Source organism: Pinus tabuliformis, chromosome 8, assembly GCF_031772625.1.
Source record: "Pinus tabuliformis cultivar Carrire ecotype Pingquan chromosome 8, CPIR1, whole genome shotgun sequence".
NCBI lineage: Eukaryota > Viridiplantae > Streptophyta > Pinopsida > Pinales > Pinaceae > Pinus > Pinus tabuliformis.
In genome coordinates, this window is record NC_142294.1 from 181,818,152 (window position 1) to 181,834,401 (window position 16,250).

The 16,250-nt window shown below is 36.5% G+C and overlaps 1 protein-coding gene across 2 annotated transcripts in view; it reads right to left on the reverse strand.

The window, feature by feature from the left end:
* The window catches only part of LOC149234725 (delta-1-pyrroline-5-carboxylate synthase-like), a 290,923-nt gene that overhangs the window by 15,191 nt on the left and 259,482 nt on the right, over positions 1 to 16,250 (reverse strand). For both annotated transcript variants that reach the window (XM_089371914.1, XM_089371915.1), the window contains 2 exons: positions 4,557 to 4,623; positions 4,306 to 4,376 (listed from right to left, as the gene is read on the reverse strand). In XM_089371914.1, coding sequence (XP_089228040.1) covers positions 4,306 to 4,376; positions 4,557 to 4,623 — 138 coding nt within the window. The remainder of the gene's footprint in view (positions 1 to 4,305; positions 4,377 to 4,556; positions 4,624 to 16,250) is intronic.

A 16,250-nucleotide genomic window follows, 5' to 3' on the forward strand; every position in this document is an offset into this window, starting at 1 on the left:
ATCTCCAAGTTTGTCTCATTTTCTATCAGATTAGAGGGACTTCCTTGTATCTGATGAAGTGTCTTGAGGCACCACTATCAATCAGCGAATTTCCCAAAGTGTCCAGAGAAGAGGCAGTAGAGAGGGCCGATATAAGATAGTAATCTTTTAGCTTATTGTTAACAACATTTGATTCTTCACACCTGGAGTTCCTTGATTTCTTGTAGGGTCGACCATTTCCTTGATGTCCTGCATCCCCTTTTCCTTTTCCATTGGACCTGCCATTCCTTTAATCGTTGTTGTTGAAGTTGCCCCTGGAATGATTGCGATCATCATCATGCAATGTGTCCCATATATTTGGACACTCCCTTGCATAGTGGCCAAACTTATTGCAAACAAAGCACCTTCCCTTCCTTCCTCCCTTAGATCCAGGCTTTCCATGGAAATGACCTTTAGACCTTGCATTATTTCTCCTTTTGGCATGAGCGGAGAATGCAATGGGGTTGCTTCTATTAGAAGGCATTTCTTGCTCCACCATTCTTGTTTCTTCTTGAATGCATCTTGACATCAATTGTTCAAACCCTGGAATTCAATCATTGTTGAGGACAGTGGTTCTAAATACATACTACTCAGGTGGGAATCCTCCAAGGGTGGTGGTGAGAGTAAGTTCCCGATCAAGAATGACTTCTCCAATCAAGAGTAGATCATCCTTGATCTCAGTAATCCTCAAGAAATAGGATTGAATGTCCTCGTCTTTGCCCTTCTTAATATCCTTCAACTTATTCTTGAGAAATAGAATTTGATTAGCATTACTAACCTTGAACATGTTGACCAACCTATCGTAGATCTCCTTGGAGGTCTTCAATTCGAAGATGTAGGCCACCAGATGCTTGTCAATGGAATCTCTGATAATATTCTTTGCTTTGACTTCAGCCCTATTGTACTTGGTCTTCGCAGCAGTCGGTGCATTTGAAGGAGGTTCAGGGGTTTTACCCTACACATAATCCATCTTCTTTTTCTTCCAAAGTTAAATCAAGAGACATCTTCCATTCATGATAATCAGATTTATCATGCAGCTTGTCTTTAGCTGGGAAGTAGGATGAGGAACCCATTGAACCTTTTGTCCTTGAACAACTGTCTTTGGTGATTGCTCTTTCACTCTTGCTTGGGCTTTGTCTTCACCTCAGCTCTGATACCATGTTAATTTTAGACAACAATTGTATGTTCTATGCTTAAAAGCAATTTTACTTCAATTTCTTTATTAGCCCAATATCAATATCCAGTTTAGCAATCACAACAACATAGTAAAATGCAAATAGAACATAAACATAAACAATAGAAGACAAGCCAAGACAAGAGGACACAAGATGTGGCACCAACCAGGGACAAACCCCAATATGGGGAAACCCTTGATCAATTCTTCTTATAGTCTTCAATAATTCAGCAAAGAAAGATAGTACAATTTATAAATATGATAATTTATAACAGCAGCAAAAGAGCCCTAACCAGAAAAGTCAACATTGGTCCACAGGGTAGATTTGACCCTCAACAAATCGGTCAACTTCAGTCAACTTCGGCCCCCAAATAGCAAGATAAAACAACCCTCAAAATAGTCAAATTCATCCCATTCAAAGTCTGGTCAAATAGCCCACCTGCGGTCAGCCCTAGCTGCAATCAACGTTGGTCAACAGTCAACGTTAGCCTCGATTTTTGTGCCCAGAAATGCAGCCTGCCCAAACAGAGATAGCCCTCACAAAAATGCAATGAAAGGAGATCAACGCATGTTAGTCAACGCTTGGTCAAACTATCCAAAAATTCGGTCTTCTAATATTTGATCTCCAAGAGAGAGAACCATCCACCAACATCCTCCATAAGAAGTTCACTACACTAGTACTCCGTAGTGCACAGGGGTGAAGAGACAAGTTACTAGTGAAAATTTATCTCCAAGATTGATAATGAATCAAAAGAAATCAACTTCCCTCTATTTATATAAGGAAACCAAGTTGATTTACTCTAATTTAGCCTAAAAGCCCTAAAATAATATTAAAATATGATTACAATTTGGATAGGACATGTTGTCACCCAGATTGTATACACAAAGCGACAACGCTCAGGATAGGAGTTGTCCACTCTGATCCATGTCCACTCTGTTTTAGTTGTCTCAAAATTGGCAGCTCATGCATGAATTTCTTTATCTAGAATCTCATTTCTGACAATTTCGGAGTGACTTTCTAAAAATAGAAAGTCATGTCTAGCATCTCAAGTACGACTTTCCAAAAATAATAAATCACCTTGCATCAATTGGTAATCAAGTGTAGTTGATAGAAAATCACTTAACATATCATTATCGACTTAATCATCAATATTATTATTATTACTATAATCCTTTATCATAGTATTATATTATTATTAAAAGGAAATTCATGTCTCTCAATCATGGCTCTCAATCATAGCACTCAATCATGTCATATGTAACTCCCCTCAATTAATGCAAATGTTACTCTCTCTCACATAATGGATATGTTACACTCTCTCTTACGCACTCTTTAATGCATATGTTACAGTCTCTCTGTTATGGCATAAGTCACTAAGGCATGCATACCTCCTTAATGCCATGAGTTACAAAGGCATGCATACCTCCTTAATGCCATGAGTTACAAAGGCATGTGTATCTCCCTAAATGGCATATGCAACTACTCCTCAACGCATGCGTATTTCTCCTTCTTTATGACCAGAATTTGCTGCTCCTCCTATATATATGTATCTCATATCATCTCATTCTCACTACTTGTGCATTGTGAAAGAAGAATTCGAACTTGAGAGAGAGACTTGAAGAAGATTGTGAGAGAGGGACTTGGAGAGTAAGAGCAAGACTTGGTGAGCCAAGGTTGATTCAGTGTTTCAGTGTTGATTCGGTTGAAGGGAAGGTTGACTCAATGTTTGCATCTGCCGCTGCTACCAGTGATCTTTATGCTACAGCTTGTTCAGATTTTGGTGAACTTACTCATTCTCTTGATCTCCCATTGTACTTTGTATCTTTGTTGAACAATTGATATCTAATAGAAGAAGAATCTGGTTGGCTTTTCCCCTTGTCGGTTTTTCCCTAGTCATTGGACCTAAATTCTCTGTGTCTCATTTATGTTCTTTGTTGTCTTCTATTGTGTGTTTGGTTTATGCTCTATCTACAATTGCTTAACTAATATTGCAACAGAGAGAAGCTTTTGAAATAAGTAATTATTACAGCGTAGAACATCAGAATTTCAACAAGATGCACCTATGTCTGCAGACAATGCATGTGTTTGCAACGCATACTCGATGTGTCATTCATAGCTTGATAGACTAGCTTTGGCCTCTAGCAATTTTCTACTGTATAATAGCACAATAGAAGGTTGGTTCCAGTTCAAAAGATGAAATGGAGTTAAATCACTTGGAATTTAGGATCATTCCAAAAAAAGTGGATGTAAAATGGAGGTCCAATGATTTCTTGATGTTTTCAACTACCATGCATCTTCCTTTCTTGAACAATCTCAATCCATACAGCAAAAGCAAAGTGAAAATCTGTCTAGCATAGAAGCAAAATTCATAGGCCTAGATTGCCTCCTAGAAAATAAATATTATCCTGCCAATTCCTATTGCTCCTTTTATGTCCTTGGTAACCACAGTTTAGGGTTTTCTGGAACCGAACAGCCCAATCTGCACCTCTACAACATGGCAAGGTAGGCAAGCACTGAAGATGAAGTTCCAATTATGTCCATGGAAAAGTCACCTCATGCTGGAGGATGGGGTAAAGCAATACCCTCAGAGTTTCCGAATAGAATGAAGACCCCTCTCATTTAATTACAGAAAACAGGCAGTGAAGGAGAATATCATACACGGTGAAAGACCGTGAAACTACCAACATTTTTTGTTCTCATGTATTGCATTTGCAAATGCTAAAATTCCATCAATCAGTGGATCAATCTTTTGCATTCCACATGCAGAATTCTTGCTGAGCCATCACCATTCCACTATCTCTTTGCTAATAATGTAGGAAGGGAAGCCACCTTACATGCAAATACAGAAATCACAATAGTATGATTTTTCCTATTGCCAGGTACCAACTTACAATTAGAGGCAGTATGACGGAACTAAACACCACACATACATCTTCTAATAGGCCCACTAAGCCCATTTGTGGACTCTAACTTTTCCTATTAACTGAAGCAATTTTCAACAAAATCCAGATTGGAAAAATATCTCATTGCATACAAACAAACAGAATAAATTTTTATTTTATGGTCAAAGAAATTATTAAATTAAAACTAAATAAATAACCAAAGTGGATACCATCTGGTTGTTAAAAGCCCTTCAACTCCTACAGGTCCACGAGCATGTATCCTGCTTGTACTTATTCCAACCTGTTTTAGGAAACACAAAAATTGATAAATTCAGCAAAACATTTTTAAATTTTTCACTATTCCTTGGAAACTAAAGCATTATCTTAACTATGAAAAGAAAGATGCCATTACTTTTGCTTGGAAAGGTGGAATTAAATAGTTAACCCATACTTTAAAGAAAATCAAGTAGCTTTTTCTTACCTCAGCACCAAGACCAAAGCGAGCTCCATCACAAAAGCGTGTACTCGCATTATGAAATACAGCAGCACTGTCAAAGAGTCCAGAGTGATCGTAAGCATAGAAATCCAAAAAAAGCCCCACAGACATTATCAGAGTAATTGAAGGGAAATGATAATAAGGACCTGTTATAGATTGCAATTACGGTAAATCAATCTAATACTCTTCTGGACCTCTTTCTGAAACCCTACAATGAAGAGATCTTTGGCAATGCATCATTTATATGTGCTGGCATCAGAACAATCCTTCATCATTTATACTTGGGATACAGCTGTCTCAGTTAATGACCCCCAGTTTAACTTCTACATATTACTGGTGTTAGCTCCTAGGTTCGCACTGTTGATGATATTAGCTCAGACAGATGCTTCTGCTTAGACTTGGTGTCTTAGCATGAAGCTGTTAGATTGTCTTTTTAGGTGTTTTCTTGAGAGGAGTAAGCATTATTATGATTGAATTCCTAAGTTCAATTTAGGAAACTAACATTAATAAATTTAATTGATTAATGTTGGCTATTGAACTAAGTTTCTAAGGAAATTATTTAATTATTTATGTGACTTAGATCAAATCTCTACCGTTGATCTAACTTGAATTCGGAAAAAATCCTAGCTGTCTATCACTTTGGAGATTGATGGGTAGCGATTTAACCCAAAATGAAATCATAAAATAATCCTAAGGGAGAGGTGAAGACACATTGTGAATGAGGAAGCGATTTTCTCAAGCAGTGAGAGACTCATTGACTCAAGAGAAGAGGAAAGTGTGCAGCAAGGGTTTTTTGGAAGGAGAATTTGTGAGGGCCAAATTTGAGGAGAGAGCCCGAGACTTGAGGAAAGAAGAGGCTGAAACTTTGTGCAGGCCCCAACTTGGAGAGAGAAAGGCCAAGATTTCCAGCTGGCCACATGGAGCAAAGGAGGAGGCTGAGACTTCAACCAGGGAGCCAAAATTATCCCAAAGCATAACCATACAGTGGAGGCTGAATTATTGCAGGTGGGAGGCCGATATTTGCCAGGGCTGAATCATCTTCCAAATAAACCAATTTCCTTGGGCCGAAAATCCAGCGGGCCATTTCTAGGCTGAAAAAAATGTTGTACTTTCTATGTATTTCTCTCTGGGCAAGGCCCTAAATTTTCCAGATTAATAAAAGTGAAGGGAGATTTGTCAGGCAGAAATTTCTATTGCTCTGTGGTTGATTTTCCTACTATTTCCCACGGCAATTATTTCTGAAAAGTTAATAATATCAGTGAATTTATTTTCCAGCAATTTTCAGATTTTCTTGAGTGAATAATTTTGTGTGTATAATACAATTGTTCAAGTAAAAATAAATCAGACCTGATATTTAAAATTTAAAACTTACTTGGTATAAAAGTTCTGAAGCCAAGTTGTGAGACCCCAGGGGCAAGTTTGACAAACTAAGAATTGTCACCTCCGTAGTATTGTCTTTTCTCTCTTTAGGCCAGCCTTCCTTTGGCTCAAGGAGTGCTTACTAAAGTAGGAATGCTAAATCTATGACAAGGGGGCTCAAGGTGATACAAATAGATAGCTTAGCAAAATATTGTTTTTAGTTTTTTGTAAAAAAATGATGATGATAGATTGCTAATACTAGTGTCATCCAAGGATTATGGAGTCAAATAACAAACAAAGAAAGTTTGGTATCATATGGAAGAAGTCGTAGTCAAGCAATCATCATGCACTGACTAATCCAAGTAGATCCTTTAGGTCATGAGAGCAAATGAGGGCCCACGAGGCATGCCATCAACACCAAAATATGAGCCAATAGATAATGTCAAACCATAGAATATTGAAGGAGGAACCATAACATGAGATTATAATGAAGACAACCAAAAAATAAATCCTTTGATTGGATGGACATTCAAATCTATAAGTTACTCCTTCAACAAGCCATTAACATGTGCCACATTAAATCTTTATTACAAAAAAATATCCTTCAATCATCCCTAATCAGATTAAGAAAATCAAGGAGGGTCAACCACATGCTTGGCCTCTTCCCATGTGCAAAGACTTGCCCTGGAGAGCTTACCCCATTGTTTGCACTTGAAACTGCACCTCGAAAAAATGATATAAATTTTAAATCAAATTGATAAATTTCAGCTACAAAGTTTAGGAAACATCTGCCTATACAGTCACTATATAGTATAGATAATCCTCTCCTTTTGGACTGGAGCATGTCAATCCTAGGGGGGCATCCCCGCCCTTTCTATGTGCTGACTTCTATCTTTTAAATCTACAAAAATCAAGTTCCAGTGACAGCACAAGAAATCTATGTTTGACATTCCCAAAACTGTGAAGCAAACAAAGTTTCTTCTAAAAATTAATTACTCCAAAAAAACTTGGAATGTCAAGATATCCATTTAGGATATAAATATTATATTAAATAAAATGAATAAGAATAAGAATGAATATGATTTACAAATGAGAACGAGAGGCTTGCTTATATACCAAGCAAGTGTCTCTTCATGAAGAGTCATGTCCTATTAGACATGCCTCTTCAACCTAATTACTAGCTTAATTAACTATTATTTATGATTATTATCTTTTACATTATATTTATATTATTTATATATTTTATTCGTTACATTGCCTTCTTCCTCAAAAAGCTTTGTCCTCAAAGCTTGTTGATGAAAAAGGCTTGATCTCTTTTTCAGCTTTGAACGTCTTTTTCTCTCGGAATAGTCATCCTCATTGATACAAGTTGATATGATCTTCTTAGTGACAAACAAAATTGTCGCACTGAGAAGGGATCAGACCATCCTAGATTAATCTTCTGTATAGTACTCTAATCATTGGAATTTTGTAACGACTTGTTAGCATAAGACTGAATTGATTTTACGTCATTATTCTCTGAAACATCAATTTGTTGTTTTTGGTCTAGACTCTAAATGGTCCCGATACATAGCATGGTTGAGTTGTCTACTCTCATGATTCGGATGTCGATATGGAACTTCTTTGGTTTGATTTCTCCTTACTGGGCATGTGCCAATTTTTATATTTTCTTCTGGCAAAGATGTTGTTGAGATGGTTATGGAGCATTCACTTGGGTGTTCATTGTCTGAACTGCAACATCTACGTGTGTCGTTTTTTCAACTGACTTGTTTTCTTGAGTTGTCATATTCACGGGATCAGTATTCGTTCCCTTATTTTCAACTTGAACGGTTGCGACTGGAGATTCTGATACTTCTCCTAGAGTGACTTGTTCCAACTTATCTTTTAATGCTTTCTTATCCTCCTTAAGTTTCTTAGTTTGATTGAGCATACTTTGATTATGGTTTCTCAGACGTAAAAGTTCTTTGGTTTTTGATTCATCAACCTTATTTTCAGCGTTTTGAATTTTAAGTTTTTCATCTTTTAGATCTCTGATTTGTTCTAATAAATTTTTATTAAGGTTCTTTAAACATAAATTTTCCTCTTCTTGTTCTGATAAATGCTGCTTGAGTTCTTTCTTTGAGACTTTAGTCTTCTTCACTTGTGCCAGTAATTTTTCGCTGTGGTCCTTGAGATGAGAAATTTCTTCATCCTTTCCATTATTTCTTTGTAATGTATATCCACAAGATTTTTATGTTTGCATTCTAACATTTCCTTGCTTTGTTGAATTTTGGCTATTTTGTCATTCTCTTGATCTTTTAGCTGCACTTTCTCGGTATACTGGATAACATCATTTTGTGGAAGTGATGATGGATGTAGAGAATCGAAGAAGGAATCCATTCTCTTTCTCTTCTCATATTGTCGCTCAAATATTGTAATTAATTGTTCTATATCTCTTGTGAATGATTGTCTTTGTTCCTTACTCATGGATTCCATATTTTTTCTTTTTCTTCACTTCTTTTATCTTCCCTTTTTTTTTCAACAATTTATTTATTTATTTATTTATTTAATTTTTATATGATATATTCGCTCTCCTTTTTTTAACTCTCTTTTTATATAATTTCTTTTTTTTTCTTTTTTTTTTGTATATATTCTCTTAATCTATAAAACATATTTCCACTTCTCTCTTATAAAAATCTAATATATATATATATATTTCAAATATCCTCTTCTTCTTTTGTTCACTCTTTTAATAAAATTTTTATATAATAATAATTTTTTTTATTTAATATATATAATTATAAATTATATATATTATATAATTTTAATTTATATAATTTATAAAATTATAATTATATAAAATTTATATATACTTTTTTGAGACCTACTTTTCCTTTTATATGTAACTATATAAGGCTTATATAGTATCCATTTTTATAATTATAATAATATTTTTTTTCTTAGAAAATTTGGATGAGACGTGACTCTTGGTACATTCACAATCTTTAGATTTGAACGATTAAAACTATTTAGATCACACCTTTTTTCTCCAATGTTTATCAAAATATCTCACTTTTAAAATACCATGGGCAATTACCATGGGTTGTTTCTAAAACCTCTTGTAAAAAGTAATATTTACCTTCCACGTAAGAGATTTTGTATCCTTGTTTTTTCTTTAACTTTTAAAATACCATGGGCTATTACCATGGGTTGTTTTTAAAACCTCCGTTAAAATGTTCTCCATGTAAAAAGTAAAATGTATTCCTTTTGTTTTTTGTTTTACTTTTTTTCCTTTAACTTTTTAAAATACCATGGGCAATTACCATGGGTTGTTTTTTAAAACCACGGGCTTCTCACATAAAAGTTTAAAATATACGTGATATGAGATTTTGTATCTGTTTTGTTTTTTCTTTTACTTTTTTTTCTTCTTCTTTTTTTATTTTATATTTTTTTTCTTTTTTGGTTAATTCTCTTTATATGGCCAAAGGCCTGGAAAAACGGAGAACAGGAGAAACTCCCAAATATTGAGCAAAATGCCTCAATTATTACGGCAACAAGGTTGACGAATTTCGATAGTCAAAGACTTGGATCGAAGAACGAGCTTTGTGCACAGGTCAAACAACCTAGAGGACCAAACTGCTCTAATACCAAATGAAGCGAACAAAGTTCATTCTAAAAATTAATTACTCCAGAAAGTCTTGGAATGTCAAGATATCCATTTAGGATATAAATATTATATTAAATAAAATGAATAAGAATAAGAATGAATATGATTTACAAATGAGAACGAGAGGCTTTCTTATATACCAAGCAAGTGTCTCTTCATGAAGAGTCATGTCCTATTAGATATGCCTCTTCAACCTAATTACTAGCTTAATTAACTATTATTTATGATTATTATCTTTTACATTATATTTATATTATTTATATATTTTATTCGTTACAAACTGCAAAAGGAAATTCAAAAAATAATTAAAATTTGACTGGCAGAAATTCCCTTAAGAAACAGTTGCCAAAATTGGGAATGATTATATGAAAGAGGAAACTATAGATGAGCTAATATAAGTCAAAAGCAGGGCAAAAATAGTGTTTCAGGTCTGCAATTAAAAATCAAAGATTAGCAAAATGGAAAAGCTGAAAATCAAGCATAAACCATTTTTATTTTGCATTAACCAAAGAGTTGGTTGCACTACAAACATCAAACACAACCAATCTACTGACAATTTCTTGCTGGACGAGAAAACCTATTTAGAAATGTGTGTGTGTGTGTGTGAGAGAGAGAGAGAGAGAGTTAATGTCGTAACGTGTAGTTGCTCCGCAAGAAAATTTGTTCCCATTGGAATGAAGCCTTTCTTGCCTTGGTCATAAGCTCTAGGAAAGCTCGAGTGATCCCTGTTGCCACCTATTCCACACCTGTGCTAATGTGGAGAAATCTTTAATCCACTTGGTGTGGCCTTGGGGGAAAGTCTCGAGTTGAGCAGTTGTCACTGAATTCTCAACTCCTCCATTTAGGCTAACTCCTAGCAAAGCCAAGGGGAGTAGACCCTATGAGACAACTAAGGCTTACCAGGCTTTAGCAAATGAGAAATATTAATCTAGGAGTTAACTGAATTACCCAAAACGCATTCAACCATCAACATGTAAATAACAACATATCACTCTAAAGCATGTAAATAACTTCACAAGTACATGAAATAACCATAAGCAAGAGATATAGCAATGACAATCGAATGGAATAAAAGACACTTAAGCAAATGATAAAGTAACTAGAGACCAGTGCCAAAATAAAGAGAGCTCGTGAAAGTAGATGCTTAAAGTAAGAACACTTAAGCAAATGATAAAGTAACTAGAGACCAGTGCCAAAATAAAGAGAGCTCATGAAAGTAGATGCTTAAAGTAAGATATCATGCTTGAAAATAGAATGCTTGTACTTGGAAATGAAAGTGCCAAAAGTAAATGTTGCTTGAAACTAAACGTGCCGATGAAAGATAACCAAATATTGAAATGTTGTGGAATGTCTCTCGGTACGTTTTAGTTAAAACTAGATTTCACTTGGATTCAAGTTAATTGATGAATGTAAGATGACGGATATGTGGTGATATGTTTGAGTGCGCAAGGTGACAAGTGCGATTGCAATAAAATAAATCTAACTAAGGTGTGTTTCCTCTTCTACCCTTATCCTCTTTGGGTTAAGGAAAGTTGTAAGGGGATCCTACAGGAGGAAGCTTCACTTCAATGAGTACTCTTGAGAGCCCACAAGTCAGTGTTCCATCGGAACGCGTCCCTCAACCTGGGAAACACATCCTTGCACTTCCTTGCGCTTTGAGGAAGTGGGGGCATCTGGGGGATGTTTCTCTATGTCCCCAAAAAACAGAGATGTGAGGAAAATCGAAGGGGGGACATTTCCTGTGTTTCCAAAAAAAACCGAGGTCAAATCCCTAAAAAAATTTATAAAATATTATAAATATACTATGAATCGATGGGGGGGAGGAACAAGCTTACCTCTAGAAAAGCGGAGAAGTTAGTTGATGTGCACAATGCCCTACGTCTTGACCATAGGAAGACACCTGATCATTTGAAGGGACTAACAACAAAATGGGATGTTGATCCAGAAGATGACGCAAGAGTAGATATGGAGAAGGGACTTCATGAGACACAAATGGGTTGGTTGGTGTGCCACTTAACATGTTTGAGAATGCAAGTGGTTCTGATTCAGATGGTGACATTGTTGATCTTGATTTATTCTGCAACAGTTGGATGTAGAGACTAGTAGTGCATTACCTTGAGCAATTATGCTCATTTGTCATTTGATATGTTCTTATGTTATCTACTTTTTTGTTTCAAACTTCAGTTGTAGACTGTAGTTTGTTTTGAATCTTGTTATATGATATATTAGACTTGACTATAAAAATTTGAATCTTGATGTATCAATGTAATGTCCCTTCCTAAATATTTTGCTAAGCAAAATCACAATTTCGCCAATTTTGTCATTTTTGGGCCTAAAGTAATTTGAAGTCCGTGTATGCTGCTCGAAGGGGAATTTCCTTTGTATTCCCGTATTTAGGTATGGTCGAGATTTTAGTATAAAAGAATTAATATAGGTGTTCTGATAGTGGAATATCGGAGTCGGAGGGCTGATGGCTCATATGTATATGACCATTGGACATTGCGATGGCCGATTACAACGAGGTTACCTCGAGGTCTATGCTAAGGCCGTAACAAAGCGGAAAATGTGTTTTGGGAGTATTTCCCTTTGTAAATGGATTTTCCCTTTTTAATGGGTTACAAAGGGGAAGAGCGTCGATAGGAGGTTTCAGGCAGGGTGATTGAAGTTCCATTACAAAGGAACGTTATAAGAGGGCCACTTGACCATTTATGGTCTGAAGGTTTGACTCCACTGTAGAGTCAGACACCTGGGATAGTTGTGGATGCATTGCTGAATGCATACTGTGGGTATGTGCGGATCTTTATCCTGCACCATAGTCTTATTTCCATTCTGTTTGTAAGCATATTTCAGTATTTGATATTAATGAAATGAAGTGTTATTTATGTTTCATCTTTGTATTTATGGTTATATTTGTAATTTGTTGTGTTCCTATTTAAATTCGGATCAGTGGTATTTGTAATGTGTTGCGTTCCCACTTTGCCCAAGAAAGTGCTTTGTGGAGGTCATAGCAAGTGCATGAAGTTTGTCGAAGTTTGCTGCAAAACTTGGAAACTGAAACATGCATAAAACCCTCATTCCCATGGCGTCGTAACCTAAATCTGATACCACTAATCCAGATCTTGGGAGGAGGCCCCTAAGATCTAAAAAATTGAAATCGATCTTGGGGGAGGAGGCCTCCAAGATCTAAAAATTTGAAATGCGAGGAGAAAAGAGGAGAATACACAATAACAAAACCACCAAGATTTTTTTTATTAAAACAGATAATAACTATAAAGGCTACATTATGGTGGACAATCTGTCCTTTTACAAAATGCGACTTGCTACTTATTGCCTTTTTTTGTTACAATACCACAGGTAAATTCCATGGGTAGGTAAATAACATGGGTGAATGAATACCATGGGATGATGTCACATACAATACCATGGGCAAATACCATGGGTGGATGCCACTTACAATACCATGGGCAAATTCCATAGGTGGATGAATACCATGGGTAAATTCCATGGGTGGAAGAATACCATGGGTAGATGCATTTTTCCATTTAGATCAGCTTATGAGATGGAGCTACCTTCGGAGAGTCGGATTCACAATGTCTTCCACGTCTCATGCCTGAAAAAGGCATTGGGACAATACGTTACAGTGCTACTGAGTTGCCTCCATTGGATGATGAGGGGCACTTAGTATTGACACCAGAGACCATACTAGAGACACGGGAGTAGAGGTTGAGGAATTGGGTCATCTGGGAACACTTGGTCAAATGGAAAGATCTGTCGAACAAGGATGCCACTTGGGAGAGTGAGCAAATTTTACAGCGTTCAGTTTTGCAGTTGCTTGGGGACAAGCAGTATCTAGGAGGGGAGGACTGTAATGTCCCTTCCTAAATATTTTGCTAAGGAGAATCACAATTTTGCTAATTTTGTCATTTTTGGGCCTAAAGTAATTTCTAGAGAGCATCCTAGGAAAAGAGGATCGAAATCTTTTCCTCAGTGGAATATGGGGGCCACTTTCCCACAAAATACACACCCTCGGTGGAGGAAATTCGAATCGCTTATGAGGGGGTCTCGAATTGTTAATGGGGGCACCCACATGAGGAAAGGGATCAGCGAGTATAAACGGGAGGAAGGCAGCATCATTTGCGGCATTTTGTTCATTAGACTTCTAAAGTGTCGCTCTATCTGTTTAGCTGAGTTACATAGTGTTGTTGAGCACAAGAGTTTCCCAAGGAGGAAGGTCAACCTTCTCTTTGGTGGACTACGAGTGCCACCCTAGGAAGGCAAATTCAAATCATATTTGGTAGCTGGGAGGTTACCATGCAATAACACGAATTTATGGCTTCAGTGGGACGCAAGAGAGGGAGCTATGCAGGGTTTGGAGAGGTATTGTGCCGGAGGGAAGAGATTTGTTGTTGCTGGGTTATTTTCTCATATAAATACTTGTCGGAAGCAGGGATTTTCCAGGAGCAGAGGTGCCTTTCTCAGTAGAACGAATTGGTGTGGTTGGGCCTGCACCATTTTTCTCCAGGACTGTGCAGGTGGTTGTGGAGTTGATTGTGGGGAGGCTTGGTGAGTGAGATTGAGGAGTTGGGGTTGTTTGGGATTTGATTGGAGTGGATTTGAGGAGGGTTCCTAGCCTTTTTGGGGAACAAAAAACGTTCCATCTATCACAGATGACCATTTCCAACAATAGAGGAGGGTCACGCATTTTGGGGTCAACTTTGGAGCGTCAAAACTAGGGGAAACCCTTTCTGGGTTTGGGGCAAGGATCTCAGAAATAATTTGGCAAAATTTTCTGGGCAGATTTGAGGGGTCAAACAGGGGTTCCAAGACAGTCAGCAGTACATTTCTCCAAGGGCCAGCACAGACATTTGTCGGGGAGAGATTTTGCATCTTTGGGCAATTGATTTTCATTCACCTAGGGCGTATAGCTTGCTCTGAGCAAGCTTAGGTGCACTCATTCCAATCCATATTGTACTCATATATATAATAAAATTTGCCCCATTTTGGCATATTTCTGGCCCATTTCTGGTTATCTGACTTGTGCAAATCCTTATTGTGTTGAATGTGTTGCAAATGCTTGATTTTCACTACTAATTTTCCATTATGAATATTATAATTAGACTTGACTTTTATTTCAATATACAATACTCACAGTTGGAACTTCAATATGGTTTAAACTTTTATTTTTGTTGTACAATGAAATAGTTGCATGTATGATTATATCATGCTTTTCATTCTAAATTTGTTTCATTTATATGATTCATCAATTTATCCTTCACGATGTAAGTGTTATATAATGATAAAGGCAATTAAATTATAAAATTTCAATGATATATTTATTATTTTTTAGTATTTTACTATTTTTTGTCGAGGTCCGTTGTTTTAAAGTCCCCGATGTCCCCCCACATTTCCTAAAAATTGGTGGGGAGCTTTTGCATAGGCCACTCTCGCATTTCCCCACTACCATGTCCCCACGTTCCGGAAACTTGGTGGAACTATGACACAAGTCAACCTGTCACAAGGAGATCGAACACTAAGGGAAACTAGCCCCCAGCCTAATTTCACAAGTCAACGTCTACCAATTTCCCCCAATCTCACAATAAGGAGAATAGAAGTGGTTTTCCCTATTAGACCTAAGTCAACCAACAAACTCTTTATGATCACACGCAAGGATCAAGGCAAGCTTGCAATGGTGTGAACACAAAGAATTTGATGGAGTTTGTTACTTTGCAAGAAATTGAAACTAATCTAAGAGCACGAATTTAAATCTAAACTAAGAGTAATAATCAAATTATTTTGATGGCGTGAAAATTAACTAATCTAATGATGAAACTAGAGTAGTCTAGTGAAATAAAAAATAAACTAATCTAATGTTATGTGATTAAATTATTCTAATGGTTAATTTTAATACCAAATAAAATCATGCCATGAAAAGAGACACCCACACAAGAGATTCCCACTAGGTGGAGGGGTATTCCTAGCAGACTCTCCTAGCTCCCAAGAGAGTCCTTACAAACAAAGGGAGAAAAAGAGAATCCCTTATAAATAAAGGGAGAAAGATGGCCTTTGTGGTGTTACAATGGTGGTAAAGTGATAGATTTACAAAGGTATATGGTTATAGATCTTCTTTAGGTGCTTCACATCTTCAATGTTGACGAAATTTAGCCAGCAGTTCCCCTTGTAAAAGTCTGGCACTGCTAAAAACTAGCAAGCAAATAAGAACCAAAAGTGCTCAAAAACAACTTTGGAAAACTCAAGAATGTTAGTACTTGAAAGCCCAAAATCACCATGTTATATTCTATAATTAAAGTGCTAAATTCCTAAATTATTTAGCTAAGGAAAATCCAGGATAACTTGGCTCTTCCTTAGCTAATTTGACTGTTGTTAGGACAGCAGCAAGTAAAAGCCTTCAAATATTAGATTCAATCAATATAACCTCATGAAATCGAACCAAGCAACTTAGAGTAAATTTTTAGAATTTAGATGAGGAAAGATGAGAGTTAGGGGCCCTTTTCAAGGCACTTGATTCCACGTGGGACTAATGCTTCTTTGGTGCAAGAAAATGGATGGTCCAACCGACTTTCCCAACTCCAAGCTAGAGGAACCTGTAAAACACTTATAATCTTGCCAAAATATTATTAGACATAGGTGTAGCTTCCATAATGAAAGGAATAAAC